At 56.0% G+C, this 24,710-nt stretch overlaps 2 protein-coding genes across 4 annotated transcripts in view; one reads left to right on the top strand and one right to left on the bottom strand.

Moving 5' to 3' along the window:
- NLRC5 (NLR family CARD domain containing 5) overlaps positions 1 to 24,710 on the bottom strand; it is a 940,085-nt gene that overhangs the window by 403,003 nt on the left and 512,372 nt on the right. The gene's annotated exons all lie outside the window — the stretch shown is intronic.
- KIFC3 (kinesin family member C3) overlaps positions 15,203 to 24,710 on the top strand; it is a 35,307-nt gene continuing 25,799 nt past the window's right edge. For all 3 annotated transcript variants that reach the window (XM_081108565.1, XM_081108570.1, XM_081108566.1), the window contains exons 1-3: positions 15,203 to 15,320; positions 19,340 to 19,547; positions 22,276 to 22,418. In XM_081108565.1, coding sequence (XP_080964691.1) covers positions 19,379 to 19,547; positions 22,276 to 22,418 — 312 coding nt within the window. In that variant the 5' untranslated portion in view covers positions 15,203 to 15,320; positions 19,340 to 19,378. The remainder of the gene's footprint in view (positions 15,321 to 19,339; positions 19,548 to 22,275; positions 22,419 to 24,710) is intronic.

Here is a 24,710-nt window from a genome sequence, read left to right as displayed (position 1 = left end):
AGTAACGACGCTTTCACGTTTGGAGCTCAGAGCTCGCGTGCAAACCCCAGCCATCCTCTGAGGCCTTCACGGCCCTGTCCCGGAGGGGCTGGGCGGAGGGGACGGCAGTGACTGGTGAGGGCCGACAGAGGTGCCCGTGCCCCTTTGCACTCAGGTGGGAAGTCCCCCAGGAGGTCATCAGGGTGGCAGAGCAGCCTGGGAGTGCCCAGGGGCCAGCCCCTGGCAGCCGCCAACCAGCCAGGCAGGCTGGGCCGGGGTGAGATGAGCTGTACGCCGCATTCCTCGGCCATGAACAGCCTGTCCATCCTTCACGCTTCAGGTTCCCGGCACCGCGATAGCTGAGTAGCTTTGGATGCAGGTTAACTACTTGCCTGAGGCACAGGAGGAACTGGTCAAGGGCTGGGCGGGGCGGCCTCACCATCAGCCTCGTTCCACGCTGGGGCCTGGGCAGCGATCCAGGCGAAAGGCCATTTGGCCACTTTGAAATCTTGCTCTCTGAGGGGAGCACGGTATTTTGTCAGTAAGGCGCCGGGTGGCTCTTGGCTGGGACGAGGTGCCCAGCCTGCCTTCTGCCCACTCCTGGCAGCCCTGCCTCTGGCTGGAGATGCGGCCTTCGGGGACCCCGCCACAGGGAGGCGAGGCTCACTGACCCACAGGGGCTCGCTGTGCACCCGCAGTGTTCACCCGCCAGGTTTACCTGGGAGTGAGTGACTCACCACCCCCCTTCGCACAGGACTGTGGGATTTCTGGGGATGAAGGACCTTTGGTGCTAAACCCAGAACAGTCCTGGGCAACCCAGAGGCTGACCACCACCCTCCCTGGACGCCTGGGACATGCCAGGGCTCGCTGCCTCCTCTCCAGGGCATGGGCCCTGCATTGCCTTTTTTATTTATTGTTTAAATAATGACAGACTTTACAGAAAAGTTGCAAGAAAAATACAAAAATGATCATATACCTTCCGCCTAGATTCCCCGTGTTTTTTACATTTTAGTACATTTGCTTTATCCTTTTTCTCCCTTTCTCCCTCTCTCTCTGAACTGGAAGAGCAAGTTACAGGCATGATGCCTCTTTACCCCTAAATGTTCAGTATCTATTTTCTAAAAATAAGAGATTCTGTTTTATCAGCACTGTACAACGATGGCAGTCAGCAAGTTAATGTTGAAGTAAATTCTACTGTCTCATCTACAGACGGTGCTGGGATTTGAGCAATACTTCCAAAATGCCCTTTATGGCAAGAGGACATGCCAGCTCAGGGCTGGCCTTTGGTTGTCAGGTCTCGTTAGCTTCCTTCCATCTCTGTTTTGTTTCTTCTAAGTTTTCCTTTGTGTTCATGACCTTCACTTCTTGGAAGAGGACAGGCCCGTCAGGCTGTGGGACGAAGGGCCCTCCAGCAGTGCCTGGCACACAGCTGGCCCCTAATACGTGCTGCCATGGATTGAGCGCCTACTGTATGCCAGACTCGTCATGTACATTCTCTCACTCATCTCTTCAGCAGCTCTGAGGGACACGGGGTAGGATTACCCCCGTTGTGCACAGGAGGAGACAGGCTCAGGGAGGTCCAGGGCTTGTCTGAGGTCCTGCAGCCAGTGGGAGGTGGGCCAGGATGTTCACCCCAGAGCCGTGATCCGAACCACGAACCACGGGGCCAGTGTGTCCTGGGGAATCTTCCTGGTGTTCTATTTGCAGGTGTTGTTTCTTTGACCTGCGGAATTCTGAGGTCAGGAAATGGTTGTCAAGGTCCCGGCCATTGTCTACCCAGAACTGCCCCCAGACACCGATGGAGATAAGACTGTTGACCCTTGCACTTTCTCCAGGCCTGCAAGCAATTATCCTTCAGAGCCCTGGAGAGGTTTCCAGCAAATGGGGGCAGAGGCTGAAAGCTCACTTTGCGTCCAAGAACCCCTGCCTCCTGATCTGAGTCCCTGCTACGGGGTGGAACAGGAGAACATGGACTAAGAAATCTTCTCTGGTCTGTATGGTTGTGGCTGTGCCTGGCTCCCCTTCCTGCCTCCGGCCTGTGCCTAGAGCCATAGCTGGAGGCAGAGCATCCTCTCACGGGGTCTGGCCACCCTCCTCCAGGAAGGCCTCCTGGCTTGAAGCTCAGCAGCCCCAGGCGGCCCCACCTCCTTTACCTTGTCTCCATCCCTGCTTCTACCCGCTCCAGAACAACCCTCCTCACTCACTTCACATAATAGGTATTTGAATGGATGGATGAATGAACGAATGAATGAATGAACGAACGAACAAACAATGAAAGGGCCCACAATGCCTTGGGGGCTGCCTTTCACTTGTCACCCTGACAGTAGCCTTTAAGCTCTTACCAGCCTCTCCCTGGTCTCATACGCCCACTAGTTGGCCAGGAGGACTCATCTGTTCTGTTCTTAATAAAATAGCCTCCTTTCTGTCTGTTTCTGCCCTTGCTCGTGGCCAGGCGCCCCTCACCCCTCGCCCCGCGTGGCTTGCACACTCCTCTCCCCTCTTCTCCCAGGATTTCCCCACTCAGACCTCGCTCTCGCTGCTTCTCATCACCTCATAACTGCCAGCCCAGTCTCCTCCCAGCCTTCCCCTGGGTGATCCCCTTCTGACTCCGTTGAATTCATTCATCTATCCGTCCACACATAGCCACGAGCGCCTACCGCGGGGGGGCACTGTGCCAGGTGCTGGGTCAGCAGGGAGCAAGGCAAAGTCCTTGCCTCCTCGGGAGAAAGGTGATGAAGGAACACGCAACAAACAGGGCGGTTTCAGGGGCAGTAAGTGCTACGAAGGAAGGGAAACGGGGGGAGTAGGCAGAGAATAACTGGGGCTGCCGACGGGGGGCCAGGGAAGGCCGCTCTGAGGAGAGGACGGCGAACTGAGATTCTAAAGATGAGTCACTGCATGCACAGAGTTTGGGGGAACGGCATTGCAGGCAGAGGGAACAGCATGTGCAAAAACATGTCTGGGGAACAAGAAGGAAGCCTGCTGGCTAGAGCTGAGCTGAGCTGAGTGAGCTGGGAGGTCATGGGGCCTCGTTGGCCCCGGTGAGGACTTTGGATTTTATTATAAGCTCCATGGAAAGCCACGGAGGCTTTTAACGTTGGAAGGTGTTGTGTCCCCTTTGCATGTCGCAGACTCTCTGGCGGTGGATCAGACCGGAGGCCCCCCAGGCTCCCACCTCCTGCCAGGGCCGAGTGGTGTCCCCCCCTTTGCCCTGTCTGGCTCCAGAGTGCCCTGGCCGGCCTCGGCCTCCTGGTCCTCAGTCGTGACCTTTCCTTCTCAAATCCTCCTCCAGCCCACCCTGTCCCTGCATCCTCTACGGTGCTCCCACCACAACGGCCACTCTTGCAGCCTCCAGCCCTCCCTGCAGAGACCAAGCCTGAGGCTCTGGGCTCAGGCAGACCTGGGACAAATCCCGGCTACAAATCCACTCACTAGCCTGACCTCGCCTGAGCCTCAGTTGCCCCTTAGGGGCACCAACAGCACCTACTTTGTGGGTTGCATGCAAGGATCAACAGAAAATGCAGGACTGTGCCTGGAGCCACGCCTAGCAGGGGGCCAGCAGTGGGCGGCCTGCGTCTCTCCCTTTCTCGGCCCAGAGCAATGGAGGAACCGTGCCCGCCGCATCCCTTGCTGCCGCCAGGTTCTGTGGCTCAGCTGTGAGCCGCGTGGATTCCTGACCTGGTTTTTCTCTGCTTCTAACTGTCCAAACTGCTGGCTCTGCTCCCGGCAGAGAAGCCAGGGACGAGGGCTGAAACCCGAGGAGGTGAATGTAAGCCGCAGATTTACAATAGCTTTTATGAGCTTGGCAGGTGTTCTCAGTAAACACAGCAGGGCCACTGGTCACGCTGGGTCAGTGGCCCCCCCTGGCTTGGCAAAGCTTTGGAATGTTCCAGTTAGACCCCCGGTGTGCTGGCCCTGGGGTCAAGAGGCCTGCCACCCTTCAGCTGCGTGGCCTTGGCCACGTTAATCGCCAGTCTGTTTCCTCTGGAAACCACGAGCCAGGCCCGACGAGGTTGGGGTGGCAAGAAGAAAAAATGATAACCACCAGGAGAAGCGTTGCCAATGGTCACCCGCTGGGCCCCTGTGCGGGCATGGTGACGAGGGTGATGTCTGAGATTCTAAAGATGAGTAACTGCATGCACAGAGTTTGGGGGGAATGGCATTGCAGGCAGAGGGAACAGCAAGTGCAATCGTGTGGGCTCTAGAGTCAGCCCCCGCTGGGCGACCTCAGGCAAATTCCTTAACCTCTCTGAGCCTCAGTTTTGTTATCTGTAAGGTGGGGGCAAGAGCAGGAGGAGTGTCGTTGGGAGGATTGCAAGCGATTTACCGGGTTGAATAGTGCCTCCCACGAATTTGTGACGATTTGGAACCTGTGAATGTGATCTTATTTGGAAATGGGGTCTCTGCAGATGTAATCAAATTAAGATAAAGTCAGCCCACCCAGCATGGCTCAGTGGTTGAGTATCGACCTATGAACCAGGAGGTCACAGTTCGATTCCCTGTCATGGCACATGCCCAGGTTGCAGGCTCGATCCCCAGTGTGGGGCGTGCAGGAGGCAGCCGATCGGTGACTCTCTCTCATCACTGATGTTTCTTTCTACCTCTCTTTTCCTCTCCATGCCTCTCTGAGGGACCCCGGCCCTGCCAACACCTTGAACTCAAACTCTAGACCCGTGATGGCGAACCTATGACACGCGTGTCAGAGGTGACACGCGAACTCATTTTTTGGGTTGATTTTTCTTTGTTAAATGGCATTTAAATATATAAAATAAATGTCAAAAATATAAATCTTTGTTTTACTATGGTTGCAAATATCAAAAAATGTCTATATGTGACACGGCACCAGAGTTAAGTTAGGGTTTTTCAAAATGCTGACACGCCGAGCTCAGAAGGTTCGCCATCACTGCTCTAGACTCTAGAGCTGAGGGAATACATTTGTGTTGTTTAAGCCACCCAGCGTGTGGTACTTTGTTACAGCAGCCGCAGGAACCTTATCCATGTGCTAATCCAGAAAAAGTGCTCAGTGCGGCCTTTGGCATGTAGTGAGCGCTGTGTCACTGTTATCACCTTATAGTCACGTGCTACGAAACGATGGGGATACGTTCTGAGAGATGCATCATGGGCTGATTTCGTCGTTGTGCGAACATCGCAGAGGGCACTTGCACACACCTACATGGTACCGCCTACTACACCCAGGCTGCATGGGACAGCCTGTGGCTCAGGCTACAAGCCTGTACAGCATGTTACTGTGCTGAATACCGTAGGCAATTGTAAAAAAACCCCACAAAAAATAGTATCTAAACAGCAAAGGTACAGTAAAAATATGGTATGAACCATTTAAAAATGGTTCGCCTATACAGGGCACGCGCCATGAATGGAGCTGGCTGGACTGGGTGAGCCGGTGAGTGAGTGGCGAGTGAACGTGAAGGCCGGGACATCACTGTGCCGTAATGCGTTGTGCTATGATGTCATGCGTTGTGCTATGATGTCATGACGGCTATGATGTCACTAGGCGTTAGGAATTTTTCAGCTCCATGATAATTTTTTTTAATGTATTAGGGTGACATTGGTTAATGATAAGATTACATGAGTTTTGGGTGTACATCCTTATAATACGACATCTGTGTACTCTACCATGTGCCCACCACCCAAAGTCTCTTCTCCTTCCGTCACCATATCATTGATTCCCTTTCCCCTCTCTGTCCCCCCCGCCCCCACCTTCCTATCTGATAATCCGATGGGACCACCGTCGTATATGTGGTCCGTTGGTGGCCAAAGCATTGCCGTTTGACTATAATTACCCTTAGTAACGGTATCAAGGTGGGTTGTCATGGCTACAGACGTGGTTGGGAGAGCCCCCTCAATCTCCCTGGCCTCAAGCCTTATTGGGGGGTGAGGGTGGCATGGCCCTTGCCTGCAGGGGTGGCTGCTTTTGTGTGTGGGGGTGTTGGATGGCTCCCATGAATCTGGAGGGGCAGGAGCTTTGGAGGGTAGGTCTCCAGGAGCCCTAGGTGGAGAAGGGGTGCGGGCTGACCCTGTCTGTAACCTCCTGGGAGCTGCCTGGGGGGGCAGGAGCCCAGCCTGGTTTCTGGATTCCGTCTCGGCAGACGCCTCATAAACCTGTCTGGCAGCAACATTCCTCCGGCACCCGGAGCAGCTGCTGTCACCCCACAGCCGCCGTGGTGTAACGTGCAGATGGGGACCGTCAGCTGCAGCTTCCGCAGTCCCCGTCTCCCCTGTGGCAGGCAGAGCCCTGGCCTTCTTCCAGCTCCTGTTCAGAGAGTGGAGGGGGTCTTCTGAGGCCTCCCTCAGCGGGGAGGGAGGGAGACGGGGGCCTCGGGGGGCCTTCAGACACCCGAGCAGATCTGACTCCACCTCCCGACTTCCGCCAGGGCTAGTCACAGCTGCTGGGTTTCCGGTCAGAGTGGGCAGTGGGGAGAAGTGCTCTCTGAACAGCTGGTTCTGGCACCTCCGTGGACTGGCCGCTTGATGGCTTAGGGCCTCGGTTGTCTCACCTGTACTTGGGGATGTTTTGAGGACTTGAGGAGCCATCAGAAGTGGAGGGCACCCTCCCTGCCCTGCACCCAACAGCCCCAGGCACCCTGACCATGAGATGTTGCTCCGTGGTTAGCGTGTCGGCCCTCAGATCAAAGGGTCTTGGGTTCGATATTTGATCAAGGGCACGTACATTGTTGCAGGTTCCCCAGCCCTGGTGGGGGTGCCTTCAGGAAGCAACCAATCGACGTGTCTCTCTCACATCGATGTTTCTCTCTCTCCCCACTGCTCCCTCCCTTCCATCTCTCCCCCTCCTCCCTCCCTTCTATTCTCTCTAGAAATCAATAGGAAAAATGTCCTCAAGTGAGGATTAAAAACAAACCAGCGAAAGCAGGCCATCCCAGGTCCCCCAGACTCTACTATCTGATGGCATCAGGCTCCAAAGATGGTATCACCCCACCCAGGCCAGGGGTCGGCCTGAGCACTCCGGAGCGAGTGCAAGGCTCTGCCTCGGAAACTCTTTTCCTGTCAAGTCCCCCACCATGTTCATCCACAGTTGAATTTAACAAACGGGGTTTGCGTATCTGCGGCAGGCTGGGCCTTGTGGCAGAAGCAAGAATAGCAGCAATCATGGTGGCAGTCCTAACAGCAGGTTTAGTTTCTTCATCCGTCACATGAGGTAATAACAATCATACCCACCTCTTAGGATGTCGTAAGGACAAAATGAGATCTTGCACATAAAGGACTTAGCATAGAGTGCCTGACACAGTAAATGCTTAATTAATACTATCCATAATAATAATAATAATAATAATAATAATAATAATAATGACAACTATTATTGAAACTGCCATTTATGAGGACATTGAGGCTCAGAGAGGTTAAGGGCCTTTCCCAAGGACACACAGCATGGTGCTTGAAGTCAGGCAGCTCAAGGCTAATGGAGGAGACGGATGAATCCCTCACAAGCTCCAATGCAGTGTATGAAGTGAGTTCAGGGAAAGGGAGAGGGTCCTGGGAGAGTTCTGACTGGGCAGTGTCAGGAGGGCTCCATGGAGGAGGTGATCTTTGCATTGGGCCTCACAAGGTGAATGGGCTGTCCTCATGGAGGTAACTGCATGAGCCAAGGTGGGGAGGCGTGGACACATGGTAAACTCATGGAACAGAAAAGGGGTACCTCGGGGGATCAGTGGGAGAGAAGCCTGGGCAGGTCGGTTTGCAGGCCGCTGGCAAAGAGCCTCAAATGCGTGCTGAGGATTGCCACAGGGTGACAGGACCGCCCCCCCCCCCCGCCCCCCCGACTGTACCCTTGAGAGGCAGCGTGATGCTGTGGTTCAAGTCCACAGAGCAGGGCCAATAGCAGGGCGTGCACCCTCAGCAGGAAGAAGGAGGCAGGACCCTCAGCCAGTGCCAACCTCTCTGCCAGGCGTGGTGTGGCTTTTAGGCCAGGAGAGCCGGCGGGTCTGTCTGGGCTGTGACTCCCCAGCTGCTTTGAGTGTCCCGAGCCCCCGGGGTCTTTCCCCTTCGAAGAAGTCCACTGCAAGGGCTGAGAGGACACCGAGCCTGCCGGGTGAGTGGCTGGCACAAGCAGCTGCCAGGCTGGAAGTCTTCAGAACAGAAGGAAATCCTGATTATTGACAAGCGGGTGCTTGGCAGGCAGGAGGGTTTGACCCCAAGGCTGGGACCCTCAGAGGCAGTCAGTCCTGGTGTCCAAGATGGACCTTCCTTTGTTCCCTTCAGGCTGGGCCACGTCCCCCGTCCCCCAACCACCGATCTCCCATGTGGTGCTGCCTGTGTTTGGTGACGCAACTGTCAAGAGTGAAGACAGGCCCAGGTGCTGAGCTGACATGACCGCTCCCCTGGGCCATGCCCTCAGCAAGCAGATCTCAGATCTACAGACCTCCTCTCCAACTTGCTGTCGTGCTGGGACGGCCCCAGCCACCCTCCTCACTACCGAGGGAAGGGTGGGGGTCCCAGAGAGGGGAGACCCAGGCCAGGCAGTGGCTGGGACTCAGCTCCTGTCCCCAAGTGTCAGTCACCCAAGCTGCCTTCCCACAGCTGCCCTTACTCATCATGGGCCTCCCGCTTAGCTGCGCTTATAACGTAGAGCCTCAGTTTCTCCATCTGTACAATGGGAATGATAATATCTATTGCACGTGTCATGAAAAGTGAATGGTATCAAAGGCAATCCTGTATGCACAGCATTTAGCCCAGTGCTTGGGACACACCTGTCCCTCAGCAGGACCACGCTAAATCGGATTAAAGTCCCATCCCCGTATTCCAGGCCCCGTACATTCCAGTTATTTGGGATAGGGGGAGGTTCTCCCCCTTCTCAGTGAGGATGACGAATGGAAGCCGCTGAAACCATGAAGCTCCTGGCCGCGTCGTCCCCATCACCTGGAAGCCGGTGACGTCAGCAGGGCGGGCGGGAGGTTGAGACTTGTCACGATGACTAAGAACCCAGAGCCGTGGGAGTCTGGTTCATCAACAGCATCCAAACTTCCCGTGGCTGTTTGCAAACAAGGGCCACCCCCGGAGGAGGAGGACCGGAGTCCGGGGAGAGGCCCCGAGGCCGCCTGAGGGATGCTGGCCATGCCAAGCGGCTGGCAGGGTGGTCAGGAGCCATGGCTGTGGTTCCCCAGGAGCATGTGGCTTCCCTTACCTGGCCGCTCCCTCTGCACACACACCTCGGCCTGCACCGTCGGGGACGGAAAGTGACTGCAGACGCTAGAGCCCCTGGAAGGCATGTTCTTATTGCAAGAAGCCAGAAGGAAGTGCCAGGCCCGTGTCAGAGGACGGATCATCTCGATCATGCTGCTGTCACCCTGGACAGAATCTTCCGGGGTGTTCTAGAACCCACCTGGGCAGGCAGGGAGGGGGTGCTCTGACTCAGTGCTCAGCCCCGCCCAGCCCAGCAGACAGAAACGCAGCAAGGGAACCAGGCACTCCCCTCTCCTGACAGTCAGGGCTCTGAAGGCTTGTCATGCGGCCTCATGGCTCACAGGGGAACCGGCGGCCAGAACTCCAGACCCAGGAGAAAAACTGTAAGTCCGTGCGAACGGGCCTTCTCCTCAAGAATGCTGCCGGTGACGGTGTGAAGTGTCTATGGGGTGCGGCCCTCCCGACGGCAATCTGGCCACATGTTTAGAAAGCGTAAGGAAAAGAAAACGCCAGACTCTTCAGAAAGATTATGTGGAATTAACACGCGGCTCCCGGCCTCCCTGCCCGGGGGTTGGACAGGCTGTGGGGCGGGGAGGCGATGTCCACAGCAACTTTATTCATGAAAGTGGGAAAGGTGGGAGCTACTCACTTGTCTGACCCCATGGAATGGCCAGTTCGGTCGGGGAGGAGCCGTTCAGCAGAATATTATGCAGCCATTTAACGCGATTATTCCCCCCCCCCCCCGCCGTCATTTATTAGGGAGCGCGGGTGTGTCCCCAGACATTGGGACTCCGACTCGGAAGGGGACCCGGGTCTCATCCTGGGTCTGGGGGGCCCTCAAGTTCAGAAAAGAGCAGGCCTTCGTGGGGAAATGTAACTCGGAAATGCTTATTATGTGGATGTGAGTGAGAAAAGGCAGAGTTGAATATTGTACAAATCTGCCTCCCACTGTAATTAGCTCGCGTCTGTGGGGCGCCACGGTGTGCCACGGATCTATGTGCTTGCTCTTAGTTCCTAGTGCCCACTGGGTCAGGGGCTGGTACTCTTCCTATGGAAGTGACCGAGCCAGGGTTCAACCCCAGGACCACCGGACCCCCACACCCAGTTGTAACCGTCACTCTATTCTGTCTCTCCTTCACGCAGAAATAATGTCTGTTCAGAGTCAAGTACCAAAGAGAAAAGCTGGGCCCATGACAGTAAGTTAAGAGTGTGGGATTGGGGGCCTTTTCCTCTCTCGGTTTCTCCTACATTTGTGCAGAAAAAGAAAAAAAGAAAAAACCATCCCAGACTCCTAGAATTTGCAGCCGATGGGGAAAAATGAATGGGGAAGCTGAGGGGAAGTGGGAATGCGTTACTAAGGCATGCCTTGGCTTTGAACGGGAAGATGGGTGATTTAGGAGCGAGAAGTGAAAGCCAGGGCTCGGCCGGCGTGGCTCAGGGGCCGACCTATGAACTAGGAGGTCATGGTTCGATTCCCGGTCAGGGCACAGGCCCGGGTTCCGGGGCTTGGTCCCCAGTGTGGGGCGTGCAGGAGGCAGCCAGTCAATGATTCTCCCTTATCATTGATGTTTCTATCTCTCTCTCTCGCCTTCTCCTTTCCTCTCTGACATCAATAAAAATATATTTTTTATAAAAAGTGAAGCCAGGAGCATTTGGGCGACCGAGCCCAGGTGGCTTCTGGACTATCTTCTTCGAAAGGCAGACTCAGAGAGGAAGGGTGGGGACAGGGCTGTCCGCCCACCTCATTCTTGCTAAGTCAGTGCTTAAGTACACACCTCCCCAGCGCTTGCATTCCTCTCATATTTTAGACTACGGGGAAGTGATAAAGGGGGAAAAAAACCCTGTTTGCTTTCCACCCTGGAGCGCCAGCAGGGGGTTATCTCTGCCAAATTCTTTCTTAGGTCATAAGAGGTGTTAGGTTCCCCTCACCGGAGAGCCAGGGAGAGCCAGGGAGGCACCGTTGAGCCCAGTCTCCCTGGCAAATGCAGAAAGGAGTCACTGTCTAAGATTTGAAAGCAAGGCGGTTTCACTGGGGGGAGGGTTGCCGTGGTTCTCTGCAGAGACCTGTGGAAATGGGAGAAGCTTTTTCCCCCGTCCACACAGCTCTTAGAAACGAGGCACCCTTGGGCAGGGCCGGGGAAGGCACCGAGGCAGCTGGAAGCGGAGGGAGGAGAAAGGTACCATTTGTTGGAATATCGATGGAGCACCCAGTGCGAGTGATAGGAGTGACAGCCCTCCCACGCCGTCATGTCCACAGAGGGGCGTGACTTCCCGGGAGCCAGCAGGTGCCAGCCGGGGCCAGCCCACCCACAGGCTCGGGGCTGAATGCCCAGTTGCTGCAGCGGGGGTCAAACGCATGCTCCAAGGACTGCCTGTCCCCTCCACAGACCCTTCCCGGCTCTTTCTGCTCTGTCCACAGCGGGCTGCTTCAGGGGCACGGAACGACGCGGGTTCTAACTGGGTCAGGGTTACTTAAAATGTGCCTGGTAAGTCCAGAATGCTGTTTTCCAACTCCAAGAAGCTATTTGTTACCCAGAATTAGGCAAGGATCCGCGATGGCAGCGTGCTCCCTACTGAGCCCATTGGAATCATTGCTTAAGGACCCATCGCTTACTTCTTTTTTGATAAGAATTATCCTGACGTTGCCCGGGAAGAAAGTCTGGGTGCCCCGACCTTCCCCTCCGGCATAGAGTGGGGCCTTGACTTACGAGTTTAATTCGTTCCGTGACGGAGCTCGTAACTCAAATTACTCGTATGTCAAATCAAAAAGTGAACGAGTGAGACACGTGATGCTGGGCTGATGTCGTGGCGTTCACTGTGACGCTCGCTGCGCCAACTAGCGGTGGGGTATCTGAAGCTGGCTCGTAACCCGAATTTTAGCTCGCAACTCAAAGCAAAAAATCGGCCGAGAGACGGCTGGTATCTCGAAAAACTCGTTAGTCGGAACACTCATAAGTCAAGGCCCTACTGTATATGTATTTACTCACTGAAAGGGCCCCGATCAAGGAGCTGATTCATTACAATCCAGTGGGGAGGGGGCGGCAGGGAGGTGAGCAGTGAGGTGACTGTGGAGCCCGGGATGGTCAGGAAGGTGACCTCTCTGCCTGAAGGACTTGGAGGACAAGCAGGAGTCGGTGAGGTACAGGTGCGGGGAGGCAGGTAGGAGCAGGGCGAAGGTGGGAGGGCTTCCAGGAAGGGGGACCAGCATCGCGAAGACCTGGTGGTGACTGAATCTCAAGCTAAATCACTAAAAGCAGAAAATCGTGTAAGTCCTCCTTGTGCTTCACTCTGGGTTACTATGAGAGTCAGATCAAGCAAAATCCCACTTTTTGCAGCCCTGTGAGCAGAACCCTGGGGCTCTTGGCTGCCTGGCAAATCCACCACGTTGCCTGTAGCCAGGGGAGAACTGGCAATTTCCACATCAAACCATCGGTGAAGTTTCTAACATAGAAATGACCTGGATGTCATTGGTATGTAGTCCCTGGTGACATTGCACATTCTTTTTTTTTTTTTTTTAATGTTTTTATTGATTTCAGAGAGGACGGGAGAGGGAGAGAGAGATAGAAACATCAGTGATGAGAGTGAATCGTTGATCGGCTGCCTCCTGCATACCCCACACTGGGGATGGAGCCTGCAACCCAGGCATGTGCCCTGACCGGGAATCGAACCGTGACCGCCTGTGCATTTTAAAATTAAATGTTTACCATCAGAAAGCAATTCGTCTTTACATGACAGGTCAGAGTTTTTCTAGAATTCTGAAAATGCCTCTTCCGAGTGCCGCAAATTATTTTTTCTTTCACTGGTGTGCTTGGATCTTAATAAACTTGCACCTATACACATAGGACAGCAGTTTATGTTTGTGCATGTGTGTATCCACACACACACACCAGCTGGGTTTATATCTTAGCTGTCACACACTGGGCTTAACGGGGACACGATGGTGCCCACCTCATCGGGTATCCAGGGTTAGATGGGACCTTGTTTATAAAGAGTTTAGCGCAGTGCCTGGCACGGTGATCGCTTTGAATAAATGGTAGCTATTATTTGCATAGAAAAAAAAAAAAAAGACTGTCCTAAAATGTTGGCATTTATCTCTAGTGGGTGGGATTATGGTTACAATGAACATCTATTTTGTGATCAGAGATAAAGAACAAGAAATGTTATTATGAATTTTAAAATCTGGCTTTGGCTTTGTTGGAAGGAACCTGTGGTTAATGTCAGGGCACCAGCGGGCAAGTAAGACAAGGCATTCAGTTCTATACCCGGACTTTAAACACAGACACCCCCCCCCCCCCACCCCCCATCCCTCAATCAAATAACAGGAACAAAGGGAGATAGTTAGTCAGGAGTCTAGAGAAATCTCGCCCTCCTCCAACCTTGCAGTCCGCTGACCACTGCTGTCTGGAGGGCCGGCAGGGGGCTTCCCGGATGGTAACTCGCAAACTATGGCCTTCTCTCCCGTTGGGAGGGTTCCCCGGGGTTCTTACCTGGAAACCTCTAACTCTCCAGGGACCCATTCCAGGAAAGTGACATTGATCCTCTCCTGGGCCTTTGCTGGGGCATCGCTGTTAGAATATGAAACACACACTCGCCCACTTCCCCTGGGGGGATTGCGAATGTCCTGATCTGGCCTCTAGAACATGCCCAAAGCTTGGCTCTGCCTCTGGTGGAGATTCTTGACCACCAGCCCAGTGCCTGGGAGCAGCAGGAGACAGAATCCCCTGGAGCTGCACGACCCCCCCCCCCTGCGCCCCCTCCCCCCTTCTCACAGTCCCCTCTCTGCTCCTCCTGGGCCATCCCCTGCGGAGCAGGAAGGGGCAGAGTGCCCACCCGCCTTAATTATCTGCCAAACCATCAGCCTGCACTGGGCTGGCTTCTGAGCTTCTTTCTTTCTCCTCCTTCCGCACCCTGGAGGGGGATCTTGCTGCTGACTGGGAGTAAAATGCCGCCTCTGTTTGGGAGACAAAGAACAGAGTGGCTCCTCGGTCAGCTGTCTCTCCTTGGCTCCCCCAGGCATCTGTGAAGACGGCCTTCCAGGGCTAGCCTGGGAGCTGCTGCCCCCCCTGCCCCCGCCAACCATGTTTTCACTGGGGCTTAAAGGAATACTTGACCTTAAAAATCCCTAGTACCTTTCCTGCTCTGGAAGATATTAATTTGCCTGGGGTGGGGGCAGGGGGGAGCGGGCGGGAGGGCTGCTCTGTCTGGGAAGGCAGCCTGACCTCTCTATTACTGAGAGCTAGTAAGACGTGTGAGACATGTGAAAGTGCATGTGTGTGCACTCACTAGTGTGTGAGAGCTCGCGTGGAAGTGTGTACTCGGGTTTAAAAGCGTGTGTGTACTAGGGTGCGAGGGAACGAGCCACAGCATGAGAGACCATGCGTGTGAGCGTGTGGAAAGGTACCTGTGTACTAAGGTTAAGGTGCATGTGAGGCGTTTGTGGGAAAGCATGTGGGCGCGTGTGTCAAGTGTGTGCATGTAAACGTGTATACATGTACTAGCTACAGTGTGTAAGAGCGTGTGTGAAAGCATGTGCTGGAATGTCAAAAACTGTGCACTAGAGTCGGGAGTGTGCGGACAGCAAGGAGGCATGTCACTGTACATGTGAGTACCAACTAGTGCATGCGAGTTTCTCCTAGGATCTGAGGATGCGTGCACTAGAGTAAGTTTAAGTGCAAAAGCAGGTATGTACGAACTAGGGTGGGAATGTGTTTGAGCATGTGTGAGGGATGCGTGTACCGGTGTGTGAGTCCATGCGTGAAGGTATGAGCATGCGTGTGCGGCGGTGGGCAAGCGCGCACGTGTGCACTAGCGTGTGCAGATCGAGGAGCCCCGACACCCAGGGGACGGTTTGGGCGGAACTCGGGTAACGCGGAGGGTGCGCGGGAGCGCGGAGGGTGCGCGGGAGCGCGCGGGAGAGTGTGCGGGAGCGTGGAGGGGGCGCGGGAGCGCGTGAGAGTATGCGGAGGGCGTGCTCACGCGCACCGCCGCCCCCCTTCTGGTCGGAGCGGGTTGCCATGGGAACGCGCCGCGGCCCGAGTTAATCATTTCCTGTGGAAAGTGTGCGGGAGGGGCGGAGCGGGGCGGGCCGTAGAGGCGGCGGCGTGGAGCTGCCTCCCGCCGGCTGGCCGGGCCGAGCCGAGCCCCCGACGCTGCGGCGAAGCGGAGATTCTGCCTCCGCCAGGCCGGTGAGTCGGGGGCCGGGCGGGCTGGGCGCTGGGGGTCCGCCCCGAGCGCTGATCGGGCGCTGCATGGGGCCCACCCTATCCGCGGGATCCGCGCGCCCGGCCCGCTGAGGGGCGCAGGGAAGACCCGGCCAGGGAGACCCAGCCCTGCGCGGTTCCCGCCGCGCCCCCCTCCCACGCCCCCCCCGCCCCCCCCGCACCCCGCACCCCGCGCAATCCAGCCGGAGCCGAGGACCTGGTCCAGGGCAGGGCATGGGGCGGCACGGCACGTCCCCTCGAGCAGCCTCGGGCGGGGGGGGGGGCGTTTTATTTTTTCTTTGGCCCGGCAATGCGGGACCCTACGGAGGAACCGCGTGTCCGCCAGCGCCGCCCCCTCCGGTTGCAGAGGTCCCCGCACCCAGGGTTCCCTGGAAGGCTGCAGTTTCTGGCCCTCCCACCACCTACCAACCCTGGGCAGTTCGCTTCCCCCCTCGCAGGGCCGGGGGTGCAGGCTAGCCCCGCGGTTAGGAAGGAGGCCTGGGCCGGTGCCCCCGGGGCAGTGGGAGACTTGAGCGAGTGACAGCGGCGGCCTGGGTGTCCCCGCAGCCAGAAGCCACCTCCTCCCACCCCTACTTGTGAGTTAGGGCAGAACTCTGGCGCAGTGGAGGGCCTGGCCCGGGAGATGTTAAAGAGGCAGCTGTGTTTAAATACTCAAGAACTCCCCCGGCCCCCAACACGTGTGTGTCCAGCTTGTGGGTGGCGGCCACCCCGGGGCTGTCACCTTCCCTGGCTCACCCGGCTCAGGCTGGCTGAGCGCCTCTCCTTGCCCACCGTATTCCCCTTGCCCTTGATAAAGCAGCCGTCTCCTTGGCCAGGGAGAGTCATGTGCGAGGAATGCGGCCTCAGAATGGCGCCCTGTGTTCTCCGTGCCTGGACTTGAGGGACACAGGGTGCTTAGTTCTGCCGTCCTATGGGCACTAAAGGGAGCAGAGGTTTTGAACTCTGGGTTGTCCTGGAAACCCCAGGATGGGTGACTGCGTGTAGGGGCGGTCCTAGCCTCTGGCCAACCTCCCTGACGTTCTGCCGGCTCTCCCAGGCAGACTGAGCCCTCCCCAGCAGGAGTCCCTGGGCAGTTGTCAGGTCTGTCCCTCAGTCATTGCAATATCCCTGGTCTGGAGGGACGGGGGCTGCAGCTCTTCCTCCATGGCCTGGACCCAGAGTGGGGACCCCCCCCCCCCCCAGCCAGCCCCTCTGCATTCATCCATGCCTGGAAGGGAGTTCTGAAAAAGGAAATGTGTGAGTTCTTTGTATACGCCTGGTTTCTGAAGTCTTTATCTATGCATTGTCTGATCCTCCTACCGGCCCTGTGTGGTGGCGTTCTCCCCATTTTCAGATGGAGACAATGAGGCCCAGAGAGGCAAAGTGAATTCCCCAAGGTCACACGCCTAGTGAGCGGCAGAGCCAGGTTCTGGACCAGCTTCCGGTCACTGCCATCCAGCACAATCCCCCACGGCCCACCCCGGGTGGGTAGCAGCCCCAGCCTGGGCTTATTTAAATCCTTGGTACTTTTGGCCTTCACGCTGCCCTCTGCTAAATTCAGCTGCTTTTTCCTCTTCAGGATCTTGCACACACCCTTCCTCTTTCTTCCTGATATCTTCCTGGTTGCCTCCCCGACTTCCCTTCCAGAAAGCCACAGGAATATTGTCCTTTCCGGTCCCTGCCCCTCAGACTTAGCCGTTCTCCTTAAAAGTCTTTCCCCCTCAGCCGTGGAATTGACCTTCAGTGTCCTGTTCGGCAAGCAGACGGAGCCCGTCTCTCCCTCCTGGCCCATCGGGCAGCTGGTCATCCAGGTTGCTTGTGTGCCCAGCTCGGTGCCAAGCAGCCTGGAGAAGAGGCTGTCTGGCTGCTCCCCCTGGTTCCTTCCGCTCCACTCTGGCCCATCTCCAGTTCCTCAGTGGAACCGGCCCACGTACCTGGATTAGCTTCTGCCCCTTACCCTTCGGCCCACAGTCTGCCTCCAACCCAGTGAGACTGCACCTGGGAGCCTCCTCCTGCAGGTCGTCTGCCTCAGCCAAGGAAGGCGGGGACCACGAGTCAGAAGCCTGGCCTTCTCCCAGGGTTCAGCTCCACGAACATCGGTCACCGTGTCCCCGGGCCACCACCTGTCCCTGCACTCTCACATCTTCTGTCTCTCAGGGCCTTCACCATTCCCGCCCCTCTATCTACCCAGCGTGTTCCAATGGCTCCTCAATACCACATCCTCTGGACCCAGCCTCTCCTTCCCACCCTCGCCAAGCTTCCCCAAAGAGGAGGAAGTGGGGGCTTCTTGGAGCCCCTGCCCAGCCCTTGGTTTGCCCATCTTGCTCCAAGGACATTCTCCCTGAAAGAGCCCCCAGGGTCTTTGTTCCAGTTTGACCCCTTGGGGGCATGTCTCCAGGAAGTAACCATCCTCTCCTTCCAGCTTACTCGTCCCCTCAGGACTCTTACCCGCCTGGAGCTCCTGCCACCTTCCTTCCCCAGCTTCCCCTGAGCTCTGTCCTCCTGGTCGCCCCGAGTCTTGCGTGACCCCTGACGATTGTGTCCTCGCCTGTGGCACGGTGGCCTCCCAGCTCTGAGTCTCCGTGTCCAGCCCTGCTCTCTCCCAGGTGTCAGTGCGAGCCTTTGCGGGCGTTTACTTCAGGGCATTCGTTCAAAAAGCCATCGCTGGCTATTTGATCCGGTGTAGCTGCAGCTCCAGGCCTGGTGCTGTGGGGCTGCAGAGATGAGCATGCTGCCCTGCCGGTGTGGCTCAGTGGTTAAGCATTGACCTATGAACCAGGAGGTCACGGTTCGATTCCTGGTCAGAGCACATGCCCAGGTTGCGGGCTCGATCCCTGGTGTGGGGCCTGCAGGAGGCAGCTGATTAGTGATTCTCTCTCATCAGTGATGTTTCTATTTCTCTCTCCCTCTCCCTTCCTCTCTGAAATCAATAAAAATATACATATATATGTATGTATATATGTACATATTTTTTAAAAAGAGGAGCATGCTGTGAGCTCTGAGCTGGGGAGCCATAGAGGGTCAGAGGAGATAGACACCCTCTTTGTTCACAACAGATGTCTTGAGTGCTTGGTAGCAAGCAGTCAGCGCAGTGATAGACAAGGGACAGTGGTCTTCAACCCAGGCAGGGCCAGGAGGAAGCCCTTGGGCGTCTCTAACTCCATTTTAAACCAAAAGCAAACTCCAGAGTTGCTTCTTTTGAGCTGACGTGGCTTCTTCTGTAAATGGTATCACGTTTGTCTGGGTCTATAGCTTAGTCACTGTAAAGGCCCTCAAGGCTGCTCTGCACACAATAGGTGCTCAATAAAAGCTTGTGCCGTGAATGCGGAAAATCTGTTCTGTGCATTTGCTCAGTTTATAAGGGACCTATGGAGTGTCCCATCCAGCCCTGTGCTCCCCGCCCCCCCATTCTCCCACCGCTCCCTGCACCCTGCTGTGACTGGGAACATTTGTTGCAGTGTTTACCACCCTCCCCACAGGGAGCTTTGAGGCCCTGTTACTCCTGATCAAAGAGACCCCCCCCCCAGCCCCCCGCAGGTGCTTGGCACACAGCAGGCACCCAATAAATAATTATTAAATGAAGAATGAATGAAGCTTTGTCGTATCTCAACTCCTAGCCAGTTGCCTGCTGTGTTGTAGGCTTGGAGGGAAGGCTAGTTTGAATACGTGAATGAGCTGACTTGAAGAGAATTTGACACATAAACCCAACTTGTCACCGGCGACCGGCAGGGTCCCCAATGATGAGATTTACAGAGGTGCCACTGACTCATGCTTCCTCCGTGGCTGCAAGCTGCCAGGCTCCGAGTGGAGGGGTGGCGATGTGGGATCTCCACAGGGTTCTGCAGACACACCTGGAGGGCGCCTCGCCCCCTTCAGAGCCTCCCTACCCCGAATGGAGATAAGGACCCACCCCCACCCCCGCGAGTCATGGGAGTTGGCGCAAACCCTCTAGATCCGGTCCGGCCAGCGGTCTTCAATCTCGTCTCCCCGTGCTCTCTCCGCAGGCTGCCGGGCGCCCGGGGGAGGCTGCGGATCCCCGGGCCATGGTCCAGTCTCGCCGGACCTGGAACCTGGGAGCCCCGCCCTCGCTGCGCGGCCTGTGGAGAGTGGGCCGGGCCCCGGAGGAGCCCGAGCGGGGGATGGCCCGCCCCGCCCCAGCCAGCCCGGCCGCCCGCCCTTTCCCACACACCGGCCCGGGGAGGTTGAGAACTGGTGAGTCCGCATTTTTAAAATGCCTCTTGATTTCCCTTCCTTCCTCCTCCAGACACCCGGGATGAGAGCGAGGTTTCTCGCAAGTTCCCCGGCGCAGGCCGAGCTGTCAGGTAAATTACAGGGTCCGGCAGCCGGGGAGCCGGGCGTGGAGTCGGAGCGTCAATCTCGCCCTGGCTGCCGCGCTGCGCCGTCTGCGCGCAGAGGAGCCGCCGGCGGCCGCGGAGTTAAACTTTAACGCGGTCCCTGGAGCCGGGGGAGGACGCTGCCCACGGCCACGCGGTCCCAGCCCGGCCAGGTCGGGGGCTCTGCCGTCAGCCGGTCCTTGGCGGAGGGCTCAGCTCTCCCTTTGGTTCCTGCCACCGGCGGCAACAAGGTAGGTGAGGTGGCTGCCCGGCTGCCCGCGCTCGCGGACACCTGATCCCGCCTGGGCTGGCCCGCGGGTGGACTGAGGCTGCCCTGGAGCGGGGCCTGGCAGGGTTTGGGCGCCCGCCGTGCGCTCGGTTTTGGGTACCCATCCAGGTGGCTTGGGTAGGTGCCCAACAGCAGGTGGGCAGCGAAGGAGCCCCTGGATCTGGGTCCCCCACTGGCTGTCCCCCTGGGGAGCTGTCAACACCAGCTCTGCTTTCTGGGTCATGTCCCCTGGTGCCTCCGACAGCGAGAAGTGAGTGGCGGTTCTGATGATGGGTTGGGGCTGGCTTGTCTGGATTGTCAGGGGTGGGGAGCTGCCCTTGACCCTTGCCCAAGTTCGGCCTGGGCAGGTCTTCCTAGAAGTGCCAGGGGAGGGAGGCGTCTTCGGGGAAGATGGCTTCAGGTGTGTGCTGTGGTCTCTTGTTCTTGACCCACAGGGAAAGGGGTTTAGTGTAGATCCCTGTGAGCTGGCTGTGTCCCTCACTGCTGTCAACTCCAAGCCCATCCATGGAAGGAGGGGGAAACCGAGGCCCAGGGAGGGCGCATAGCGAGCTCCTCTTGGGCGCTCTCTCTCCCACCACATTTGTGCCGTCACTGGCAGCAGCAGTGATGCCCTCCAGGGTCTCTCCGTACGGGATGGTGAGGCTGGGTGGCCCTGGGGACCTTCGGGAAAAGCTGGAAGGGACTGAAGATGGTCTCCACCCCACAAGATTGTCTTAAGGATTGCAAATGGAATAGGAACTAGCATTGCTTTTCTGGAAAAAGAAAAAAAAAAAAAAACTCACCAAAACAACCACCAAAATTTGTGTCCTTGAAAACTAAAAAAAAAAAAAACAAAAAAAAAACATCCCAAAGCAAAATCAAAGTATAAAAAATGTAAGAAAAGCCCTGGCCAGGTGGGGTGGAGTGTCGGCCCATAAACCGAAAGGTCGCAGGTTCAATTCCTGGTCACGACACATACTAGTACGTAGGTTGTGGGTTGAATCCCTGGTCAGGGAACGTACGGGAGGCAGCCCATAGATGTTTTTCTCTGTCTGGGGAAGAAAAAAAAACAAAAAAAAGGAAAATAAAAATCACCTACCGTGGAAATATAGAGGGTTCGGATCCCGACCGCCACAACAAAGGGAGTGTCGCAGTAAAGCGAGTCACGAACTTCAGGCTGGTGGAGGGTCTTGCCTTCGATTTGTAAAAAATGCAGTGTCTGTGGGATGCAGTGACGCGAAGCGCGGGAAGAAAATGCCTGTGTGAGCGTGTCACTAAGCACTCTGTACAGTTCCCCCCAGCCTTGCGTGTGCACGTGCGTGCGTGTGCGTGTGCGTGTAGGTCTGTCAGATGAGCATTGTGACTATTATATACACGCTTTTACCCACTTTTAAAATTTGAGACAAAGCTCAAATGAGATCCCGTGTGTGAAATGCTAAGCCTGGTGCCTGCTACTGGGTAGGGTCTCAGCCAACATGGTACCCCGCAGCCCCCACCTTTCTGGGAACCTGGCACGGTGTGGGCACTTCATTTTTAATTTTTATTATGTTGTGTGTGAGCACTTTATGCGTGTCACCCATTTTGTCCTCACCACAGGACTGTGAGTTTGATGATGATTATTTTTTTGGGTGTTTTTTTTTTTTTTTAAAGTTTGATCCTTTATCCCCATTTTATTGACAAGGAAACTGAGGATCAAGGAGGGCATGAGAGTCTGGAAAGCACTTGGCCGGCACTCAGAATATCCTCCCAGCCCAGGGTGGTGGTTCTGCCGTTTGCCCGGTGAGGCAAGCCCCTCCCACCCATCCAGTCCCACCGGCTGTGGTGGGTTGGATGGGTGTCGCTGCCAGGTAGCTCTCTCCCCCATCCGGTGTGTCAGCGGCCCGAGGGATGCGCTTTACTGGCCCTGAACATGCTTTTGGAGGCCGCAGGGGCCAGGCCACCCAGCGTGGGGTTGGTGCTAATGAAGGCAGGGGAGAAATTGCCACCTAGAGGCAGCCAGGGTAACAGAGCCGGGCCCTGTGCCGATGCGCACAGCCCTGTTGGCATCGCTTCTTCTGCTCCTCTCTGTAGCGGGAGCTCCCAAGCCACCTGAGGGAGGCGGGAGGGGAGCCCCGCAGGGTCCCGGGCGCCCTCCTGTAGAGAATCTGGGAGCAGCTTCTGGGAAGAAAGGAGCTCAGCCCCTGCCCGGTGCCAGGCTTCCCTCCGTGCAGGGCAGGCATGTGACAGCGTGTACGGCTGGGTTGGCTGGAGCGTGTGCCAGCCAAGCTCCGCTGCGGCCCTGCTCAGTGGTCCACGGCCGGCAGTCAGAGTCTCACCCATCTTTTCTGTCCTGGGACAGGGCGTGGGAAAGACACCCCGGTCGGCGGTGATGAGGACGCCGGTGCCCGCAGCGGGGCACGCCCGGCCCTAGCCCAGTGCCGAGCCCTCAGCGTGGACCGCGCCGGCCCCGGGAGCCCCCGCCGGCTCTACCTGAGCGTGCAGGTAAGCACGGGGGGCTTCCAGACCACGAGGCGTCCAGCCAGGCGTGTGTGTCTTGCCCTCTGAGCTGTAGCGCTGGGTCCCTACAGGCTTCTCGGGGGAAAGAAGCTCCGAGGGAGGGCCGGGGACCTGCCTCATGCGTCGTTGCCAAGCCCCGCACAGCACATGCGCCCGGGAGCCTGCCTGGACGGAGAGGTTTGCTTTGCTGGGTTATCTCGAGGGAGCTATCAGGAGATGACAGAAGCTTTCCAGCCACACCCCGGCTGAGGTGTTCAAGTGGGAAGTGCGGGGCCTGCTCTGAGAAGCTATTAGGAAGACGGGCAGGGTTTAGGGTAGCTGTTTATTCCCGCTCCGACGTGAGTCTGTGGGGCAATACTTGTATTTCCTCATCTAGAGCTGTCATCCAAAGCTAGACAGAGGGCTTGGCCAAAACTTGGGTCCTTTTCTCTTGGAGTAATCACCAAATGACTTTCAAAAGACAAACTTTACGTCTACATGTATATTCAGTTTCAGGAATAAATACAGAATGACAGCAGTAATAATGGCTACTGTTTACTGAACACTGACTCTGTGCCAGGCGCGGTTCCATGCATGATGGATCTCACATCCGTCCTCAGAAACAGTCTCAAGACGGTTACAGTTTTATCGAAGTTTTGTGGATAAAGTCATAGAGGTTCAGAGAGGTTAAGTAACTTGCTACTGGTCACACAGCAAGCTGGGGATCTGACCCACTAACTATGACAAGCTTTATGACGTGATGTAAAGGGTTCGCACAGGGCAGAGATGTGATACCCAGGGACCGAATGCCTCCCGTTGTCCTGAATCTCTGAGGAATCCACTAGTGAGAGTTCAGTGTCTATCTTTCTCATGCATCCACTTCAACATATTTATACACGTGTTTATTATTTATGTCCGCATACTGTCCTGTGGCTAGCTCTTTCCTTCAGCAGTAAACCTTGGTGATTTCTTCACGCACATCAATATTTAGAGAAAGGCCTCACTCTTTTAAACTGCCGCATAATATTCCACTCCTGGGCTTACCCTGGGCTTTCTAACCGACCCTCTGTCTTACTTGTGACTGCAGCGAGCTCCGTGAACATCTGCGTGTCCACGCGGTTCTAGCGTTGAGTAATGTTAGGGCTGCGCTGGCTCTGCACTTTTGCAATGAATCTGTTTGTTACCACATGTTTATGAAGCGCTTACTCTGTGCCACGTGCTGTGTGGGTGCTGACGCACAGCCAAGAAGAGACATACACCCGACAGGCTAGTGGAGGTGCCGGAGAGGAATCAGGTGATTGCAGACGTAGGAGTGCAGACGGGCGAGGGCCACGGATGCGGAGGCAGAGGATGAAGGATCAGGGTGACCGGGGCGTGTTGGCAAGCCACCCCCATCCCACGAAAGGTTGTGCACGAGAGGCCCCGCCTTGAAGGGACACGTGCAAGTGGAGGGCAGGATGGGGAGTGGGACGTTCGTGTGCCCTCTGAGCATGTCCTCTCTCGTGCAGACAGAAGTCCTGGTCCCAGGCGCTGTCTGGCCCCAATTTCCTTTTTTAAAATAAGACTCTCCTGTTTATTTGTTTTTTCATCCTCATCTGAGGATATGCTTTTATTGAGTTGTAGAGAGAGAGGAAAGGGGAGAGAAATAGAGAAATATCGATGGGTTGCCGAACAGGGATCTAACCCACACCCTTTTGATGCACGGGATGATGTTCCAACCAACTGAGCCGCCTGGCCAGGGCTGGCCCCAAGTCTTTTTTTAAAAAAAATTATATATTTATTGTTGAAAGTATTACATATGATCCCCTTTTCCCTCATTGACCCCTTCTAGCCCGCCCTGCCCCCTGCCCCAGGCCTTCACCACCCTATTGTCTGTGTCCATGGGTGATGCATATATCACACAAGTTCTTTGGTTGATCTCTTCCCGCCCACCAACCTTCTCCCGCCTCCCCTCTGAGATTCCGCACTCTGTTCCATGCTTCTATGTCCATTTTGTTAATTAGTTTATTTTGTTCATTAGATTCCACATATAAGTGAGATCATGTGATACCTGTCTTTCTCTGATGGCTTATTTTGCTTACCTAATGCTCTCCAAGTCCCTCCATGCTGTCTCAAAGGGTCAGAGATTCTTCTTTTTTACTGCTGCATAGTATTCCACAGTGTAAATGTACGCGGCTTTTTTATCCACTCATCTGATGGGCACTTGGGCTGTTTCCAGATCTTAGCTATGGTAAATTGTGCTGCTATGCACATAGGGATGCATATATCCTTTCTGATTGGTGTTTCTGGTTTCTTAGG

This window comes from Myotis nattereri (genome assembly GCF_964212035.1).
Source record: "Myotis nattereri genome assembly, chromosome: 15".
Taxonomy (NCBI): domain Eukaryota; kingdom Metazoa; phylum Chordata; class Mammalia; order Chiroptera; family Vespertilionidae; genus Myotis; species Myotis nattereri.
Note: the sequence above shows the minus strand (reverse complement) of the source record. Positions and strands in the feature narration are given on the sequence as shown.